This window comes from Dendrobium catenatum, unplaced genomic scaffold (genome assembly GCF_001605985.2).
Source record: "Dendrobium catenatum unplaced genomic scaffold, ASM160598v2 original_scaffold_96786, whole genome shotgun sequence".
In the NCBI taxonomy this organism is placed as follows: domain Eukaryota; kingdom Viridiplantae; phylum Streptophyta; class Magnoliopsida; order Asparagales; family Orchidaceae; genus Dendrobium; species Dendrobium catenatum.
In genome coordinates, this window is record NW_021415225.1 from 86,138 (window position 1) to 105,623 (window position 19,486).

At 37.6% G+C, this 19,486-nt stretch overlaps 1 protein-coding gene across 7 annotated transcripts in view; it reads right to left on the bottom strand.

Annotated features, from left to right (window-relative positions):
• The window catches only part of LOC110108989 (probable NOT transcription complex subunit VIP2), a 49,418-nt gene extending 34,165 nt beyond the window's left edge, over positions 1–15,253 (bottom strand). For all 7 annotated transcript variants that reach the window (XM_020839870.2, XM_020839868.2, XM_028691974.1 and 4 more), the window contains exons 1-2: positions 15,121–15,253; positions 3,047–3,161 (exon numbers count right to left, since the gene is read on the bottom strand). In XM_020839870.2, coding sequence (XP_020695529.2) covers positions 3,047–3,064 — 18 coding nt within the window. In that variant the 5' untranslated portion in view covers positions 3,065–3,161; positions 15,121–15,253. The remainder of the gene's footprint in view (positions 1–3,046; positions 3,162–15,120) is intronic.
• Positions 15,254–19,486: the final 4,233 nt, after the last annotated feature.

The following is a 19,486-nucleotide window of genomic DNA, read 5'->3' on the forward strand; positions in this document are numbered from 1 at the left end:
TGAGATCGACGATCGCAGGGCTTCAAGGTTGGACGAGGAAAGCTTTACCGAAGTCGATGGCGTGAGCATTACCGAAGTCATAGACGTTGTAATCTCCCAAAGATTTCAGGTAGGAAGAAGTAACCTTGGTATTAATCTGGGCCATCATGGAGGAGGAGGAAAGAGGTTCGTCGGATTTCATGGCCGCTTGGTATGCGCGGAGTCCAGGTTCGATTTTTTTGACACAGCCCCACATGCCTTGTCGAACACCGAGCTTTGCGATTTCCCAGGGGATGCCCATGTCTTCATAATGGAAGAGAAGAACCTCGCAGGCGGTAATGTGACCGTTTCCTCGCCTCGATTCGACTGAAAATAATGGTCTTAATATCAATAACTTGAGCAAAATTTGGAGGTAGGTGAGCGCAATTGCCGTCTCGACGGCGATGGAAAGGCGAAATGGCCAAGTTAGCCGGCCTTCGCTGGCGAGGCTGCCGTGGAGATGTCAGCAACGGTGCCGTTGGGAACGAACTCGTAGACGAGGACGAGCTCGCGGCTTCTCGGCGATGTGCAGCCGTATAAGGAGACGAGATTTTGATGACGGACACGGGAGATGATCACTATGAGTTAAAAAAAAGGTGGCTGCCATCAATTCCGTTCTACATCAGGGGTCAGCAGGTGGAGGGAGGAAGAAAGGGGAAGAATGAGATAGACCACGAGCCACGGACTCTTCCAATGACTGGTGGGTATTGCGCTCGCCCTTACCTCAGGCTCTCTCTCTTCTCTCTCTAGCACACTCGCAAAGAAGAAGAAGAAGAAGACAAAATCAGATTTTCATTCAAACATTCATTAAAAACTCGATACAAAGACTTTGGCCACTATATATAGGCCAAGCTAATGAAAATAAACAAAGACGCATACGCCCCTTGGGCTACAAAGCACTAAACTCCCTCATAGGGGTACAAAGGTTCACTGAAAACAAAAATAATAAAATAAAACTAATACAATAACAAAGCACTCAATAATATATGCCTCCGATCTTGGCGGTCGATTTGCGATAACTCCTGTGATAAACACGCTGGAAACGACGACTGATGTCCTCATCACATCAGTATCAACCTTAGCAAAATATATATCACCATTAGAAAAGTATGTAGAAACAATGCTTTGCCTTTCAACGAGAGGTGTGGGCAAAGATGATTTAAATATCCAACTCTTTTATAGCACCAATTCAAATTTATAGTACTCAATTTGAACTTGTCCTATCATAGCATGCCATTTAATGAAAGAATATCTCTTGTTTTCTTGCGCATGTTTTAACCTTTCATGCAATCTCTAGATATAAAGGATACAAAAAAATCAGCAATCTTGTATTTTCCCTCATATCAAGTACTTATCTCTCAACAGAAGCATACATCTCTCATTTCTAAACCAAATCCTCATAATCCTACCACCCAACAATTTCAAATAATAGAACTCAGAGAAATGATTTCATCAACTTCAATTATATTTAAGTGTTCAAAAAAAAATTTTCCCTGCGTTAGAAATTGTGTATATTTCTGTATTTTAATAAATCATGTGGAGTTTTTAATTATAAATCCGATGATATTATAGTGTTAGCAGACTTCCATGAACATCTCCCCTACTGATCTTCTGATGCATGATTAGGAAAATAATAATGGTTTGGAAACAAAACCAGATACTATTCAGAGACCCAAAACTATAGGTTCAAACATAGCATCAGCTGGACTTCAACAATAAAAACATTGAGTTGAAAATTCCAAATGATTTCAATTACAAATGGCTGAAACTATATGACAAAGCAACTTTCACCATCGGAATTCCGCACCGTGAACATAATAAACAAGCCAAATCATGGGAAAAAATTAACTGAAAACAGTCTTTAACCTTGCTCAAAGCAGAATATATACATCACGACCCTTGAAACACTTAAAACAGTCATGGTTGGTCCCAATCTCATATGAAGTTGGGGTTTATGCAAGATTAATAACTAATCATTAAACTTATGTAAAAATTCCTAAAATAAATCAAAATTAAAATTTACTAATGCTAGCATTTCCCTAAAGCTGTGACCCATGACAAATTGAGCATGGCGAGAGCATGAAGGATATAAAAGGCCATCATGGAATAATAGCATGTGATAAGCAAGAATCATGAAGACTTAAAAGATAAATTTTAATAAAAATTACAGTTAAACAAGTAACGTTATATGAATCTAAGTTTTGGGTAGCATAGAACTCATTGATAGATAAGCTGAGCATTGAGAATTTAAAAATGAATATATGGCGGACAAAGATAGATTCAGAAATATTATATTAAAGGTAAAGTGGAAGAAGCATAAAGTGGTCGAAAAGAAATTTAGGATTGGTCATTTACAATGAATAGAGCATGCAAAAATTAGAATGGTAGATATAATTCAAAGATTAGGATGAAAAATGATTGGATTAATGAAACATAGATAAAACTTATGCAAAAAGATTTCCAAAGAATCTGTTTAAAATCTCATGCTAGCAAGGATGAATGGAGAATAGGGGATTCATAAAGGTGACCACCAAATAGTTGGGATAAGCCTAATGATGATGATATTGAAACTTGAAAAGAATATGATACAAGAGTTAAACCAAGTCCACTTACAATGATTCCCAACTCAATAGCTCCAAAACAGCATACCCTTTAAATCAAATTATTCTTTACAAAAATACAGCAGTTTACAAATACGAAAGTATGCTTACATATTATTGATTTTTTTTTTCTTTTGCAAGAAAGCTAAGCTACAACAGGAAAGAAGGCAAAAAAATCAAAACCGAATAAAGCCAAAGAAAATCTCCAAAGTATCACCAACACATAATTCAATGAACATCTATAAATTAGTATAATTATCACTCATATGCACCTATATATTCCATAAATTTCAGCCTCGGCTTTCTGTTAGTTGATTAAAACTATATGTCTGCAGTTAACCAGTATGGTTTCGCAGTACAAGTCAATTTTTTGTCTACAGCAAATGAAAGCGATGCATTTCAAATAAAAATATGAATTAAAGACATACATTAAATATCCCAGACATTGCAGTGCCGTCAAACTGAGTCACAGTGATCTTGGATAGATATGCAGCATTATCACGCTTGATTGAAGTATCAATCCTACACAAGTTTCCTCATAATCTGGAAAGCATAAAATGGAATAACAAGCTTAGAAATATTCCCATAGGAAAACGTATTTCAGTAACTTATCAAGCTACTGCAATAAGGGAAAAGATGCTATGACAAACTTACAGTAATAATGATGCAATATATTTACAACATAATTTTTCAGATGAAGAAATTGATGTTTCAAAAATTGTAAACCATGATGAAAGTCAAATATTTACCTCTAGCTTTTAGTTGTATAAGCAATTTGTAATATCCCCTCATTTCTGCTCTTTAATACAAAAAAGAAATAACAAACTATGACAAAGGACAGAAAACACAACAAAATCGGACGACAAAGAAATGTTTCAGAATCAGAATTCCAGGGGGAGAAGGAAGATGGCAGCAACAGAAAAAACACAGTACACAAACATTTAATGACAATAATTACATATATAAGCAACCGGAAAAGTTCAGGGGAAAAACAAAATGAAATCTCATTGGGTGCAACTGATATGGGAAAAGCAAGCCAGGCAATGCTACCGTCCATCTCAGAAAAGAACACCTCCAAAGTCAATCGGAACTGAAGGAATGTTCAATCAGTTGGTGTAAAAGAGCGGGAGGACCACCAAACTATCTACATGAAAAGAGCAAGAAAGTAACAACAACACACGAGAAAAGTTAAAAATAACAATTTTTCAGATATCCAAACTGTCCCAAATGGGTCAGTATTGACCTTTTCATCTTACCACTATTTATTTGAAAAAAAAATGTTCATTAATCACCAATTAGCTAAGAAATTCTGCGAGAAACAGGTGGAGCATCGTATCCCAAATTTTAATTAGGGGTAAGTACAAACTATCTCATAAAATATTTGAAATAAACACATAACTACTGATGAGGACATCAAAAGATCAATGATCTATGGCCACGATCTACTTTTGATTATTATTGTATTTGATATATTTTATTTTATGTTTTATGAGCCTATTGTATTTCTTTCCGTTTATGCCCTTGCTTAAGGGCCTCGTCATGTGTTTGACTTAAGGGCAATTGTGTCTTTGTATTTTCTTTATTCCGTTGGCTATTAAAGCCTTCTCCTCTTCATGTAAGGATGATGACTTATTGAATGAAAAAAAAAAGCTTGTGCTTGTTTGATCTCTTAGTGAGTTCATGAAAGAAGCCCGAGGAGGGCGATTTGCAATACCCGTCAATCTTTAGAAGAGTCCAAGATTCGCGGTTCTTACAATCTCTTTGTGAGTTCGTTATTTTTACTTTTATCATACTTGTTTCTTCATTCCTCCATCTTCAACTTCTGGTGTTCTTCCACATCTCCACCACCACCCCACCTCCGAAATACCACTTCTAAGTCCATTCGAACTCCACATTCCCTAGCACCACCCGCCGGCCTAAGTCCCTTCTCCCACCCAACCTGACGCCAACTCCTCCCCATCACCCTTGCCGCTGGCCACCACATGAATTCCATTCATTATGGTGATCCCCATCACATTAATGACTTCCTACATTAACTCCCACAAGAAAAGGAAAGGATTTAATCCCATTTGAAATTCAAATTTGAATTTCAAATTATTTCCATATTTAGAGTTCTCGATTACGAAAGTATTTTGTCATGAAGTCAATTTAAATTCAAAAGATTGGATTTATTACTAGCTTTCCTAATTCATAAACTTTGTTTTGAAACTCCCCATCTCCTCCCTAATTCCCTCCCTCCCCCTTAATACCGCCGGCCACCCATTAATGGCTTCCCCATTAATGTCCATTAAAGCTCGCTATCCCTCTTTAATTTGAATTCAAATTTCATATTAATTCCCTCCAAACTCACCTAAAATCTGAAATAAATCTCAGATTTAATTCACTTTTGCAATTATGCCTTGGTCCACATTCATCGAATGTGGACACAATTTTCCCCTCCCTATCTAGGCCGGCCCACTCCTCCATATTCCTCATTAATGCTTGTCAAGCAATCACCATTCAAGTCCCTAAATTAAGCCCAATTAAAATTCAAATTGGGATTGATTGAATTTACTCATTCCTAATTGAAATTATTGAATAGGCAAGCATTCAAACCCTTCTCTCTACCTGCCTACCACTCTCCCTAGCTCCCATAAGTAATTCCAAGGAGGAGAAAACCGTGGGGAAGTCCTGGAGCCCATACACCATTACTTTCCCTTCAAACGGATCAACCAAAGTCTGATTTTTCTGGAGAAAAAAATCGCTGTCCTAAATTCTGTGAGCTGTGAATTTGCTGTCCGGAGTTCTTCACAACTCCATACTGCTGTCCCAATTACTGTGGTTGCTGTCCTGAGGAGCCCGCACCGTCCCCTTGCTGTCCCGCAACTTGGAGAGGCTCCCAAAGGCTTTTCAAGGCAGCTAGGAATGTCAGATTGCTGTCTACTTCTCCTCCAACACTCCAATAATCACAACAGAGCATAGTAACTCCTCTACTTTGGGTAAAGTCTAATCCAAACTCTTTTATCTTCTTAGTTTACTTCTCCAACGTGGTTATACTTTGATTCACAAAGTTCATGTCAATCTCTTCACCGCTAAAGCTTAGAGAACTAGAGAGTTGAGTGAGGGACTCACGCATAGTGCCTAATCTCATTGTTAGTTTAGGGATTTACGTTGAAAATCAATCATGTATGCAACGTCACATTAATTGACTAGTTTGCAATCTTAACCTCCACGCATGTGATTTAGCCTAAGCTTATTTTATCACCTTATCATTTTAGTTTGTCGTTTATCATCAAGAGAAAGCTTATAATTATTGTGCTCTAAAAATTAAGCATGTAAACTTCCTTAATCTAATCATCCGTGCACGTACGTTTTACATCAACTACCATACATGGGGTTGTGTATACTTTTATACCCAAATAAGTGAGATAAATCAACATTTACATGGTGCTATGCGTATTTCAAATACCATATGAGGATTATGTGTAAAATTAAAATGCAAGTCATGCTTTTATTTCAGATGCTATAAGTGGGTTATTTACAATTATAATTAGTACCAGCCATGAACAAGCTAAAATATTCTCTTTAATAGCAGCAGAAAATCATGCCAATCTCATTATTGAAATATTTGCAGATTCTATCCAGCCGCCTTAGACAAAACCCCGCCTCTCTCTCCATACTTATTCCATAATATCACCCACATTTATCCACTTCATTAAGTACTCTCAACTCCCTCCATTTTTTCTTTTTCCTTTATCTCACTGATGAGGACATCAGATTTCGACACGTGTACCATCACCAGAGACGCATAGCGATGGCTACGATCCAGAGCCTCTACTTCTGATTTATTTGCATTTTTTATTTTATGCTTGTATTTCTTGTTTCATAGTTTGCCCCTGTCGGCATTGAGTCGCTTATGTAGCCCGGAAGGCATTTGAGTCATTTCATTTTTATTTCTTTTTTGCCTACTTATATGAGGTCTCATGCATTGTAATAAGTAGTTTTTGATGAATGAAAAAAATACATTTCATGTTCTCTTTGTGAGTGCAAACCTCCTCAATCTCTTAGTGAGTTCGTAGGAGAAACTAGATCTCTTTGTGAGTTCTAGGTTTTCTTTTCCTTATCTTTTCTTTTCTTTCTCGTGCAAGTCGTCGTTGCGAAGATTTCGACTTGAGCCACACTTGTGGGGGGTTGGATTTATTCTTTTTGGATCCTAGAATTCTCCCTACAACCTTCTTCCCCTTGCTCCCCTGTCGCCGTCCTCCTGGACAGCCCAGTGGCGCGTCAGCCTGGAACCCAACACCACGCCGGACCAGCAGCCACATCCAGCCCTACAGACGTCCGGTCCTTCCCCTAGTTTCCATCATTGTGGATTCTTTGAATTTTTTTTTATTCGCTCTTATCTTGCTTTAGCGAGGATCTACATTAGATATTTTTTCGTCTCAATTTGGATTCATGCCGGTAGTGTCGACTATGGAAGCCATACATTTATTAGAGGTTTGAATGGAGAAATTAGAGAAAATAAGGAGGATCTACATATGATATTTATTGATTTAGAAAAAGCATATGATAAAGTTCCAAGAGAAGTGCTATGGAGAGTTTCTTGAAAAGAAAGGCATCAATAATGCTTATATTCAAACATTAAAGCATATGTATGCAGGAGCATTACTTGTGTTTAAACACAAGGTGGACTTGATCAGTATTTTCCTATTCGGTTGGGTCTACATCAAGGATCAGCCTTAAGCCATATCTTTTTTACTTTAGTCATAGGATGTTTCACTAGACATTTGCACAGAGGATGTACCTTGGTGTATGCTTTTTGCTGATGATATTCTTCTTGTTGATAAGACTAGAGAGGGAGTGAAGGTAAACTTTGAATTATGGAGGTCAACCTTTAAGTCTAAGGTTTTCGCTTGCGTAGATCTAAAACGGAACTATGTGGAGGTGTGTAATTTTAGGAACGTGAAGGGTAGTAAGAAGGCCAATAGGTAGAAGGGATTGTGATTTGGCGGCAGAATCAAAGTCAATTATAAGAGTACACGTTTTAGATATACTTGGATCTATTGAGATCTCAGAGTGATGGTGAAATAGATGGGGAAATAATATCAAGCAGCAAGTATACAGTTTGGTGTGTTGAAGTGGAGAAGTGCATCGGGCATTGTATGTGATATGAAATGTACCCCTCAAAACTAAGGGACAAATTGGCTAAGAGATGGGGTATAGTGAGGACCTGCAATTGCTTTCCCGACGAGTGCGACATACGGTATGAGACGCGAATTTGGGGCTGAATAGAGAAGGAACAACATAATAGCCTATAAGGGTTATAGAGCTGCTGGCAGAGCATGAGGAAACGATGTCAGTGGGGGAATGAGTGGGCACGTATATCACACCTTGGAGCATGATAGGATACGAATTGGCATTATTAACGGTATGAGAAAAGACGGGGCTTGGCAGTTGCACTCAACTAGAGGCGTAAGCAGTAGAATAAGATTAGAGAAGGTGGCGCGCTAGATGGGTTTTGGTCACATAAAACGAGCGGTCGCCTGAGCGATGGACCCGTGTTAGGAGAAGTAGAGGAACCATAAGTTAGAATTCCTAAAGGACTTGGAATGTCTTAAGAAAATGGTAGGGGGTAGACGAAGACCTAAAGACTTGGTTAGAAAATATAGGAAATACTATTCTTTCATTAGATTAAACGAGGAATTTGATTTTAATAGAGAAACAACTGGAGAAAAAGGATTATGTAGCGACCCCGTAGTGCGTGGATAAAGGCTTGTTTGTTCGTTGGTTGTTTGTTGTACTCGCTTTCCTAATTAGCCCTAAGCAAAATTTTGGAAAATTGTTAATAGGAGTTATAGTTTATTTGAAATTCAAAATTCCAAATTCCCGTCTATTTTCATATGAGTTTGGGAGTACTACTTAATATATTAATTCTGAAATTGAATATCAGAATTTTAATATATTAATTTACTTCTTTGTGGTCCCCACCTATTAAAATCCTCAAGCCACCTCATCACCATACATGGCCGGCCCCTCTCTCTCTCTCTCCCATTCAATTCTCCTTTAATAACACATTAAGCACTCACCCTTTATTTGGACCAAAGTTGATTTCAAATATTTTCCCTCCCAACTATCTAAAACTGAAATTGTTTTCAGTTTTTTTTTAATAAAACCAATCCCTCTCCTCTCTATACTGTGGCCCCCCTCCCCTCTTTGGCTCCCCACATTACTCCTCCAACAAAGCCTCAATTGTATTCAATTTGAAATCAAATTTCAAATTGTTTCCCTCCTGGATTGTTGACTGGGCCTCCCTTAGCTACATGATTCCAACATTTTTCTTAAGTTTGAGGGGACTTTATATCACAGCGAATAAACTTGATGCTCCTCCTCTTGGAGGAAAACAATTTGAAATTTAATTTCAAATTGAATACAATTAGGCTTTGTTGGAGGAGTAATGTGGGGGAGCCAACGAGGGGAGACCGGCGGTTATAGAGAGGGAGGGGATTGGTGTTTTATTCAAAAAAAACTGAAATTAATTTCAGTTTTAGGATAGTTGGGAGGGAAAATATTTGAAATCAACTTTGATTCCAAATAAAGGGTGAGAATTAATGGTGTATTAAAGGAGAATTAATGGGGAATGAGAGAGAGAGAGGAGTTGGCCATGTATGGTGGTGAGGTGGCTTGAGGATTTGATAGGTTGGACACAAAGAAGTAAACTAATATAATCAAAATTCTGATTTTATTTTCAAGAATTAATTATATTAAGAGCTCCCAAACTCATATGAAATAGGAGGGAAGTTGGAATTTGAATTTCAATCAACTAACTCCTATTAATCAACTTCCAAATTTGTTAGGGCTTAATTAGGAAAGCAATTAAGAGGGAAAAAATTCAAAATCCATAAGGATGAAACTAGGGGAAGGGACGAGGCCGGCAAGGGAGGAGCGGCGGGCTGGTAGACTGGCCGGTGGCTGCTGGCCGGCGAGTTGTGGGGCTGCAGGCGACGCCTGGGCTTGTCCAGGAGGACGACGGCAGGGAGCAAGGGAAGAAGGTTGTAGGGAGAATTTCTGGGATCCAAAGAATAAGATTCCAAAACCCCCCCCCAGTATCTTCAATCGCGAATCTCGCAATGACGACTTGCACGAGAAAGAAAAGAAAAGATAAGGAAAGAAAACATAGAACTCACAAAAGAGATCTAGTTTCTCCTACGACTCACTAAGAGATCGAGGAGATTTGCACTCACAAAAGAGAACATGAAATGTATTTTTTTTCATTCATAAAAACTACTCATTACAATGTATGAGGCCTCATATAAGTAGGCGAAAAGAAATAAAAAATGAAATGACACAAATGCCTTCGGGCTATATAAAGCGACTCAATGCCCAGGGGCAAATTGGAAACAGAATACAAGCATAAATAAAAAATGCAAATAAATCAGAAGTAGAGGCTCTGGATCGTAGCCATCGATATGCGTCTCTGGTGATGGTACCGTGTCAAAATCTGATGTCTCATATTTCTCCCTGTGGGTTTAGAGAATCGACCCCTGTTAGTAATCTCTGGAGCCCTCGTACAACTCTAGAAGATCTGGGTCTAGGCTCTGTAGCTCGTCCCTGTCAATCCAAGTATCCTCTATCTCTGGTGTCCCTTTCCAATGAACTAGGTATTTTCAGCTCCCTTTCCAATGGAAATGATCTCATCATCTAGTATTGCTTCGATCTTCTCCGCTATGGGTAAGTGGGGTAAATTGGGGAGTGGAGGTAGGCTGGGGAATCTCACTTGGTGGGTTCTCATAAGGCTCATTTTGAATTGGATTATTAGGGTTCAACTCAGGTCTCTCAAAGGTTACTAGATATTCTATATTAAATGTAGGATTGATGTTAAAACCCTTAGGGGGTCCAGCATATAAGCATTACTATTTATCTTTGAAATTATCTTCAAGGTCCGACGCTTCTAGCATGTGACTTCTTCACGGAGCTCGGAGGGATCCGTACCATCACAAAGTTTTTAACCTCGAATTCTTTAAATCTTTTATTGTGATCCAAAATAAGCTTATAATTGGAATTACTTTGTTCAATTCTTCTTTTAATTTCTTTATGAAGCTCCTTGAGATGAGATGCAAATGCATATGCAAAAGAACCGGTACGCATGACGAATGACAAGAATCAAGGCTCACACAAAAGTTTTAAACAGAAATAACTTTGGAAGACAACATACTATAAAAAAAAACACACACACAACATACTAACTCCTACGAACACAGTTAGAATAAAGGTGGACGAGTTACGAAAAGAGGGGTCTAAAGTGTTCGGTATAAGGGAACCGGTGTAGGGGGAGAAAGGAAGACACTCTTAGCTACCATGGCACTTCTATAGCTAGATTCAGTTAGGGTTGACAGCAGTCTCTTAGTGGTAATAGTGTAATCGAACAAATTCACCCAATTAGGATTGAGGTGGTCCTTATCATGGTAGGACGAGGCTATAACGAGCAAAATGTATGAATCAGGAATAAAATAAGATAGTGGGTCCTGACTCACATCCATAAGGGGATAGCCCAAAGATTCGTCAGCAGGTATGGGACTTATAAGATGGGAAAAAGTTCATAGGACATATGTGAGTACAAAAATAAGAGAGACATCAGGAAGGATGGGCTCACGCTCTGTCGAATATTAAAGTTGGTACAAGGAACGGTGCGGTAAGTCAAATCAGGATTGACACACTCTGCCAAATATAAATCTAAATGAGCAGCTCTACAGTTAGACTCTAATGAAACAAGAGGAGGCTCATTGTTCAAATCAGGTTCAAAAACTTTCAGAATCAAATCACTGTCTTTCGAACTCATATTTCTATCATCAATAGAATCAGATTTGGGTATAACCTTAAGATTGATAGATTCAGGGTTAGTTAAATTGGGATTCAAATCAGACAGTAAATTCAATTTAACCACTTCCAACTCGAGATTATTACCATCAAGATTATCTAAAGTCATCTCAGTAGGTGTTACAACTAAATCAGGATCTTCCAAATTTAAATTCAATGTGTTCGAAGTCAGATTCGCTTCTTTCGAGATCACATTACTATCATCCAGGCATACTTTATCCAAAGAGTTATCCTCGAGGAGATTAGGATCGGGGTGGGCTAAGGTGTCGACGTTTAAAGGTTCTAATTATCCTAGCTTAGGATTTAAGTCATGCTGGGAGTCTGATTCAATCACTTTCCTCCTCAAAGAAGTCCTCGTTATCGCTAGTATCCACAAAATGGATGTATCCAATTTCAGATTCAATAAATTTGTTTTTTTTTAATGTAATTCTTTATCAAAATCACACTTGCAAGGTCAAGGACTGGGGAAGCTACAGGTTGACTGGAATGGCTAGAAATAGGTCCAAGTGGGAAGTCATAAGAGATTGGTGCAACAGAAGACCCAGTAGAGGGTCGGCCATCAAGGTTAGGTGAAGACCTATGGGTGGGGTAGCAACCCAGATGTTACTAATGGGTGGGTGGTCTCGACCACAGTAAGGTCCACGGGTTATCACAACAAAAGAGGTAGGGTGATGCTCTAGATGGCAGTCACTAGTAGATGGTCGATATTTCAAATTAAGTTCTCGTCTCATGTCTTTACAAGAGGTGCCAACACATTTTTGGATCCATCCTCCATCTATCAACCAAAGATTCTTGATCACCAAAATCCTCTAAATATCCAAAGAACTTTGCAAGTTCTATATTAATTTTTCTTCTCTCCTCCTCATTTGAAAAACATCGTTTCAAGCATATCTTTCTCATATTTGAAACTTCTAAATCTTTTTGTGGTGAGACACGTTGAGGGTCTTCTAGAAGCCATTCTTTACTTGAATACCTTCAAATAATATAAAGCATATAAAATTACATGTTCATTAACCAAGAAATTTAAATTAATTTAAAAGATGAATATGAATGTACCTTGGATTTAATGAATGAGCCAAACAATACAAAGGTGTGTTGCCTTTGCTCCACCTATCCTCAAGAATGGTATAGACAACACTCCAAAAATTTGAGTCTTCTTCATGTGACTTTCTTTCATGTTTGTAAATAATTTCTTTCACTTTTGCTAACATAGAATCTCACATCTCATAAATCAAATGTAGACATGATTTATCTGTGTCAGCCTCTCTCAACATATCATAGATTGGATCAGTGAAATCCAAAATATAATCTACATTATCCCATCACAAATCATCTAAGATCTTTTCTTTAACATATCTTGTCTTCCCAATATCATATTCTCGATAGCAAGACCACTTCTCACTAATCATCATAGATTGAATAGCACTTTTAATTTGCTTGAATCTTCTCAACATGATTATTACAGAGGCAAAAAGAGTTTCAACAACAGCTAACATTCTCAAGTGGGAAAAGTCATTAAACATTGAAAGTCTCATTGAATGGTTCATAATAAAATTTCTGATCATAACAGTATCATCTACAACCACTGTTATCCAATGACATTCAGCATAAATGATTTCATTTGCCTTTGTATTCTTTGTTGCACAAATATTTTTAGTGCAAAATTTAAAGTGTGCACAACACAGGTTGTCCAGAATATATGGGGAAAAGATTGCTCAACTAACAATCCTGCAGCTCTGCATACCGGTGCATTATCTGTAATAACCTGCACAATATTTGAAGGCCCGATCATGACTATCACCTCATTAATCAAATTTGCAATAAAAAATTTATCCTTGTATTCTCCTTCACAATTCACAGCTTTAATAAACATAGGATAATTCTCTGTAACGGCAATAAAATTTATGAGTTGTCTTCTTTGAGGATCTGTCCAACCATCACACATCAAACTAACACCTTTTTTCTTTCCATACACCGTTTGTTGGTTCAAGCAATGTCTCAATGTGTGATCTTTCCCTTTCCAATAATTTCGATCTTAATGCATTATAACCAGGTGGAACATATCCTGCAAGGTTGTTGCTACATGCAAAACTGAATGCATTTTTATAATAAGGATTTCTTGCAAGGTTGAAAGGTAAGCCTGCTGAAAAAAATATCCTTGCTATTTCACCATCTAATTCCTCTCGCTGCTGCAAGCTGAAAGTCTTCTTCAAAGGACTACTGGCAACTCCTTTTCTTCTATTTGTTTCATGCCCTTCACCTCTAAATGATAAAGAATGATCAACTCTAACAGATGAGGAAGAGGCATGGGACGAACCATGGGTAGATGGCAAAGGTATCTCCTTAGGAAGTGCCCTTTTGATCCTACATTCAGCTTCATCAACTTGTTTGCTCATTTCAATCAACTGTGAAGCAGTAATCTTGGGACACATTTTAATTCCATGGCCAGCTATCTTAGGTAGATGTGCTTTCACCCTAGAATATGATCCTTTGTAGGTACCACCACAATAATTGCATTTGAATGAAACATTCCCTCCTCCTTCAAATGTTTTACCTAACTTGGTAACATGAAGCCATAAAGGCTTATCAGTTTCTACAGATTATTCTTTTGAACCTTCGCCTAATCCACTCCCACTAGCCGTAGAGCTCATTTTACTTTAAAATACACTGGTAAAATGAAAGTAATAAAGGCTTAATAGATGTATGAAACTCATTTCAATAAAAATATAAAGCTCTCTCACAATAAAGCAAAAGCAAGAACTAGGATGACTTTCATACTAAGATTTGAACACTTATGATTACATCAACAATAAACAATGCCATATTAGTTAACCCATTCAAAGAAAAAGATAGAGACCCCAATATAAGGTAATTTGATAACATTTGGTTGACTTTAACTAAAAGCAGGGTATGCCAAGTAAAATCAACCATGCAATGTAGCTTGCAATCAGCAAACATGCTAGCTTCTCACATGGTATGGGTAATTTAAAAATTAATAGCATTCAAATATGTATAAGGACTTATGTAGCATATAAGAGAGTTACTATAAATGTGAAGTAAAGAAATAAAAGAGTTTTATTTACTTTGCATTCATATGACAGTTTAACTTTACTAAGTACCCATAATTGTACCGTAAGAATAAAATTAGATACCACTGTAGGGTCCATGGGAATTAAAGACCACCAACGCAAGTTCAGGATTTGTCACAGAAAGTTTCTACAAATTTAAAATAATGATATTACAAGTAAATATTGGCAATGCAAATAATGTTAAAGGGTGCCATTATGAAGTAAAACCTAAATAGAAAGGCTAAATCTATCTAATCTGCAACTAATTGATGCAACTCCCAAAAAATAGGAACTAGGAAATAATATGTTTTACATTCAACCATTGTTAATTTTTTTTCTAGCAGGATTTGATCAAAAGAAAGTTCAGCATTTAAACCGATGAACTTACACTTTTTAAATTCAGGTCTCGTATGCAAAAAAAAACAAAAGCAAAAAAAACATACAATCTACAACCTAGGGTTTGATTTAGGTAAAAACAAGAAAAATCACACAACATGCTCTTGTGAACACAAATCCACATGATAAATGAGAAAAAATTGAGAGAAAGGACAGAATGGCAAAAAAAACGAAATCTAACTTACAGTAAATTTTTTAGGGCCGATGGTTGCTCGCGAGTGCGGCGGAAGAACCTCGACAGCACGGAGAAGGAAGAACCTCGACGGCTGCTCGCAAGTGCGGCGACGGTGCGGGAAGAACCTCGCCGGTGCGCGGCTGCTCGCGAGTCGCGGGTGCGGCTGCTCCTTTCGCTCGAATGGAAGCAAACAGCGGAAACGGGATTACGGCGGAATAGCGAGTGAACCGGTGCTTTAAGTGTTTTTTTTTTAATTTAAAATATGAAATAGTCGGACACGCGTGTCCGACACGCGTGTCCGGCTTAAGTTTTTTAAAAAGAATTCTGGACACGCTCAAACCGTGTCGGACATGTGTCCCCACCATGTCGGGCACGTGTCCATGGCCAACACGTGTCCGACACTGTACTACCTCTTAAAACTGAGTGTCGGTACATCATAGAATAAGAACAAAGTTCAAAGCTTCCTTCGCAAGTACATCTTACTTGATTCCTTCCCCAACAAGCTCACTTTTTGCCAGTCAGAGCTAGCTATTGATTCTGAGTGCCTAGCCTAAATTCAAGTTCGCTAATCATGTCTCGCAAAACAAGCTTCAGCAAGTTTCACCAATCCCATTTGCAAGCCCTAGCACCCAACGAAATTATATCACGTCGCGGGTCATTTCCACGTTCGACCCAAACCCGACCCGTGAACCGAAATTTACACCCCTAGCTTTAATAAGTTGTTTGCACATATGAAAGAGGATTCATTTAGTTTAAAATAAACTTACGGGCCTATTTCTCTAAGAAATTATCCAACATGCATTTTTTCTTCAATTTTGTGTTTTATGAGGGCTATGAAGTCAAAATTTTCTTATAAAATTTTAAATTCTGATTAATCAAATTCATTTTCAAATGAAATTAAATTGAATCAAGTTTAAATCTTTTATTAATTCAGTTCAAATTTGAATAAACCATAATACAATTAATTTTAATGATGAACCTAAATGTTTTTAACTTACATAGCATATCTTAATAAGAATATCAAACTATTTTTGCTAAAATTCATTAATAAGAATATCAAACTATTTTTTGCTAAAATTTGATTAAATTTTAGCCTATAAAATAAATAATATTCATTGATCTTTTTATCTCTTCCCTGCTCCATTTTATGAATAATCTAATATTCATAATCACTATGAAACAAGTACGTATCTCATTTTTTTATGTGTAAACTATGTATTTTATTTCTGTAAAAATGAAAATTTTAATTTTTTTTTTATAAATTAAATAATTGATTAGTTATGTTTTTATTCTTAGATGATGAGCAAACATGTCACAATTGAATCTTTTATTTTGGGCAAAAACTATTTTGCCATATAAAGCCTTTTATATTAAAACAACTATAGTTTTAGTGATGCTTTTCAACACATAAAAGTCACTATTGATGTTGCTACACTAGTAGAAGCTGCTACATATACCCAAAGAAATGGAAGTAGAGCACATACATAGTGATGATTTTATTATTCTGTCTACTAATGGTGTTGATGAATTTTATCACCTCAAGTGGCCAACTTCTGAAACAATTATTAGGTCAGGTGTCCTGGCGTAGCTCTACGTTCGGACGTCAATAACATATCGCCACATGCTCTTACTCTTTACCGCATAGCCCGATGACTTGACCCGGACCGGAACCTGGGATTGCTATGTTCGCGTATTACTAGGTATTGCTTGGCAATAATGAAAAATATCGTTCAGTGAAGACCAATACCGAGCAATACCTAGCAAAACTCGGTATGACTCGGTATTGCTCGGTATTGGTATTCACATAATGGTATTTCTCGTTATTGCCGAGCAAAATCGACCAATACCTAGCAATACGCGAACATAGCGATCCCGGGGCCGTTCTGGGTCGGGTTGTCGGGCTGCGCGGTAAAGAGTAAGAACATGTGGCACTATTTTACTGACGTCTGAACGGAGAACTACGTCAGGTCACTTGACTAAATAAAAGTTCCAACTTCTGACACCTTTGAGTATACTTGCCCTTCTTTCTTTCCAAGCTTGTATGGGTTCCTTTTTCATATTCCCATGACTTTCCAATTAAAGGGATATTGGAAGTTCCTCAAGGGCTTGCCTAGTTGATTTTAGGTACATTTAATTAATCTAATGTTCACTACTTTTAGTAGTTCAAAGTATTTGCTATATTATGATTGCATGGGTAGGACAACTAGACATACTAGAAATATTCATCTTGGAATGCAACAAATGCATTGAAAAAATTCTATTATTTTAAAATCACCAAACTAATTTGATGCTTTGATTGACTCCACAAATTAAAAGCTAATAGATATTTTTTTAAGTACGACTCTTCCAATCAGGGGCGGAACCAGCCCTAATTTTCAGGGGGGGGGGCAAACTTATAAGACATATATGTCGGGGGTCCAAGGGGGCATTGTCCCCTGGCGGGGTTCGACCTGTTGGGGGCAATTACCTAAAGATCATAGTATTTTAAAATTTTTAGGGGGGGCAATTGCCTGAAAACCCTTGTAATAAAGACTAAAAAAATGAATAAAAAGGAGTAAATTACCTAAAAAACCATATAAAAAATTTTTAAAAAAAAAATTTTGAGGGGGAGCAATTGCCCCCCCTGGAACCCATTGGGTTCCGCCCCTGCTTCCAATAGTGCACATTAATAAAGAAACTTCTCATACAGTAACACAAAAATTAGTTATATGTCTGGTAAAGGTCCATTCACCAAACAAAAGCTATCTTTTTGAATTGCTTTATACTAATCACCATGTCCTGAAGAATGTTTTGTATTATCTGTCTCCCAATAAATATTTCAAGAACACAAGAATCTATTCTTCTTAACAGTGGATCTAATAATGAGCCTCTTACTTGGAATAACTATGGAATGAAAATTATTTCTTATTTTTCTTTCATATTATTTGAGCATCCTATTGTATTTCTTGCAATAAAAATGAAAAGGCTTCTTCATGAATACTTGCCAAGCGCGCACGGACACCAAAGTAGGTTTATTCTAAGGATTTTCTAATAGTTTTATCATTATTTTGAAAACTTAATCAAAAAGAATGAAAAAAGACTTATAAAAAATTATTATGAAAAGAGATAATCCCCGGAAGATCTTATCTATGCCAATAGGGGTGTCAATATTGAACCCGACCTGAAAATTTTAGGTTTGGGTTGACCTGAACCTGAAGCGGGTCGGTTCAGAATCAGAAAACCAAACCGTTTGCAAAATCTGGTCTGGTTCGGGTTGACCCGGAAATCTGGGAATGCCCAAAATAACTCAAAAAAACTCGTTCTTAGCTCGTTTCTTTGCTTCTGATCAAAATGTTAACTTTCGATCTGATTAGAAGGGAACGTCGTCCAATGAGCATAGGAGCGAAGTCGAACAACAATGAAGGAGACGTACGACGAGGGCCGCGAGGCAGAAAGTTCTTCACAACAAGTGAACTCTTGTCGCTGCTTCCTATAAAAATGTTGTAACTTCCGATTCTGATCAGAAGAGAACGTCTGTAATAGCAGAACAATAGCAGTTCTGTACATATCGCCCAGGCCGATCATGGATCGTCCTGAGACGATCAGTTGTAAGTTTGTTCCAGATTCTGTACATAAGTTACAGGAAAAATTTCCTGTATGGATCGTCCAGGCCGATCTGGGATCGTCCCGGGACGATCAGTTCATGGCAAAAGTCAGAGAGCTAATCGTCCTGGAAATTAATTATCATCCTGAGAAATCGTCCCAAGACGATGTGGAATTTGGTCAGATCGTCCAGGATGATCGTGCGATCGGCCGGGCCGAATAGAGCATTTTAAAGCTGAAATCAGCTCATTTTGAAGAGAGAGAAAATCAAATAAATATCTAAATTTCAGCTGAGGAGAGAGAAGGTCGAGGGAAAAGTTGATTTTCGGGCAACGCCGGGCCGTTTTCGTCCGATGAGACTGTTCAGGAAAGTGTTGTACGCAAGGTAAGGCACATTCCGCTTTTCACAATTTTCAGAACGGTGAAGTTTGAACAAGTTTTCTGTCCGGATTTCGTTTTCGTTAGCAAATTTTGTCCGTATTTTCCGACTGGTTCAGTTTTTACCGCGTAACTTTTGATATGTTTCTGAGGTGCCGAGTGTGCACATTTTGATTATTTTCTGGAGATTTTTAACCGAGTAATTTTGATTTGGCGGCGTTTTCTGTTGCCTGTAAATTTTCACGATGTCTGTAAATGTTGTGGCAGTAGAATAAAAGTCTTATAATGTTGTTGTGAATGTTCTGTGGTAATTTGGTGAAATTCTGTTTCGGTGAATTTTTGTGTAAATTCCGTATATAGCCGTTATGCCACCGGATTTTCGTACGATTTCTGAATTTGTCCGAATTTGTTCTGAA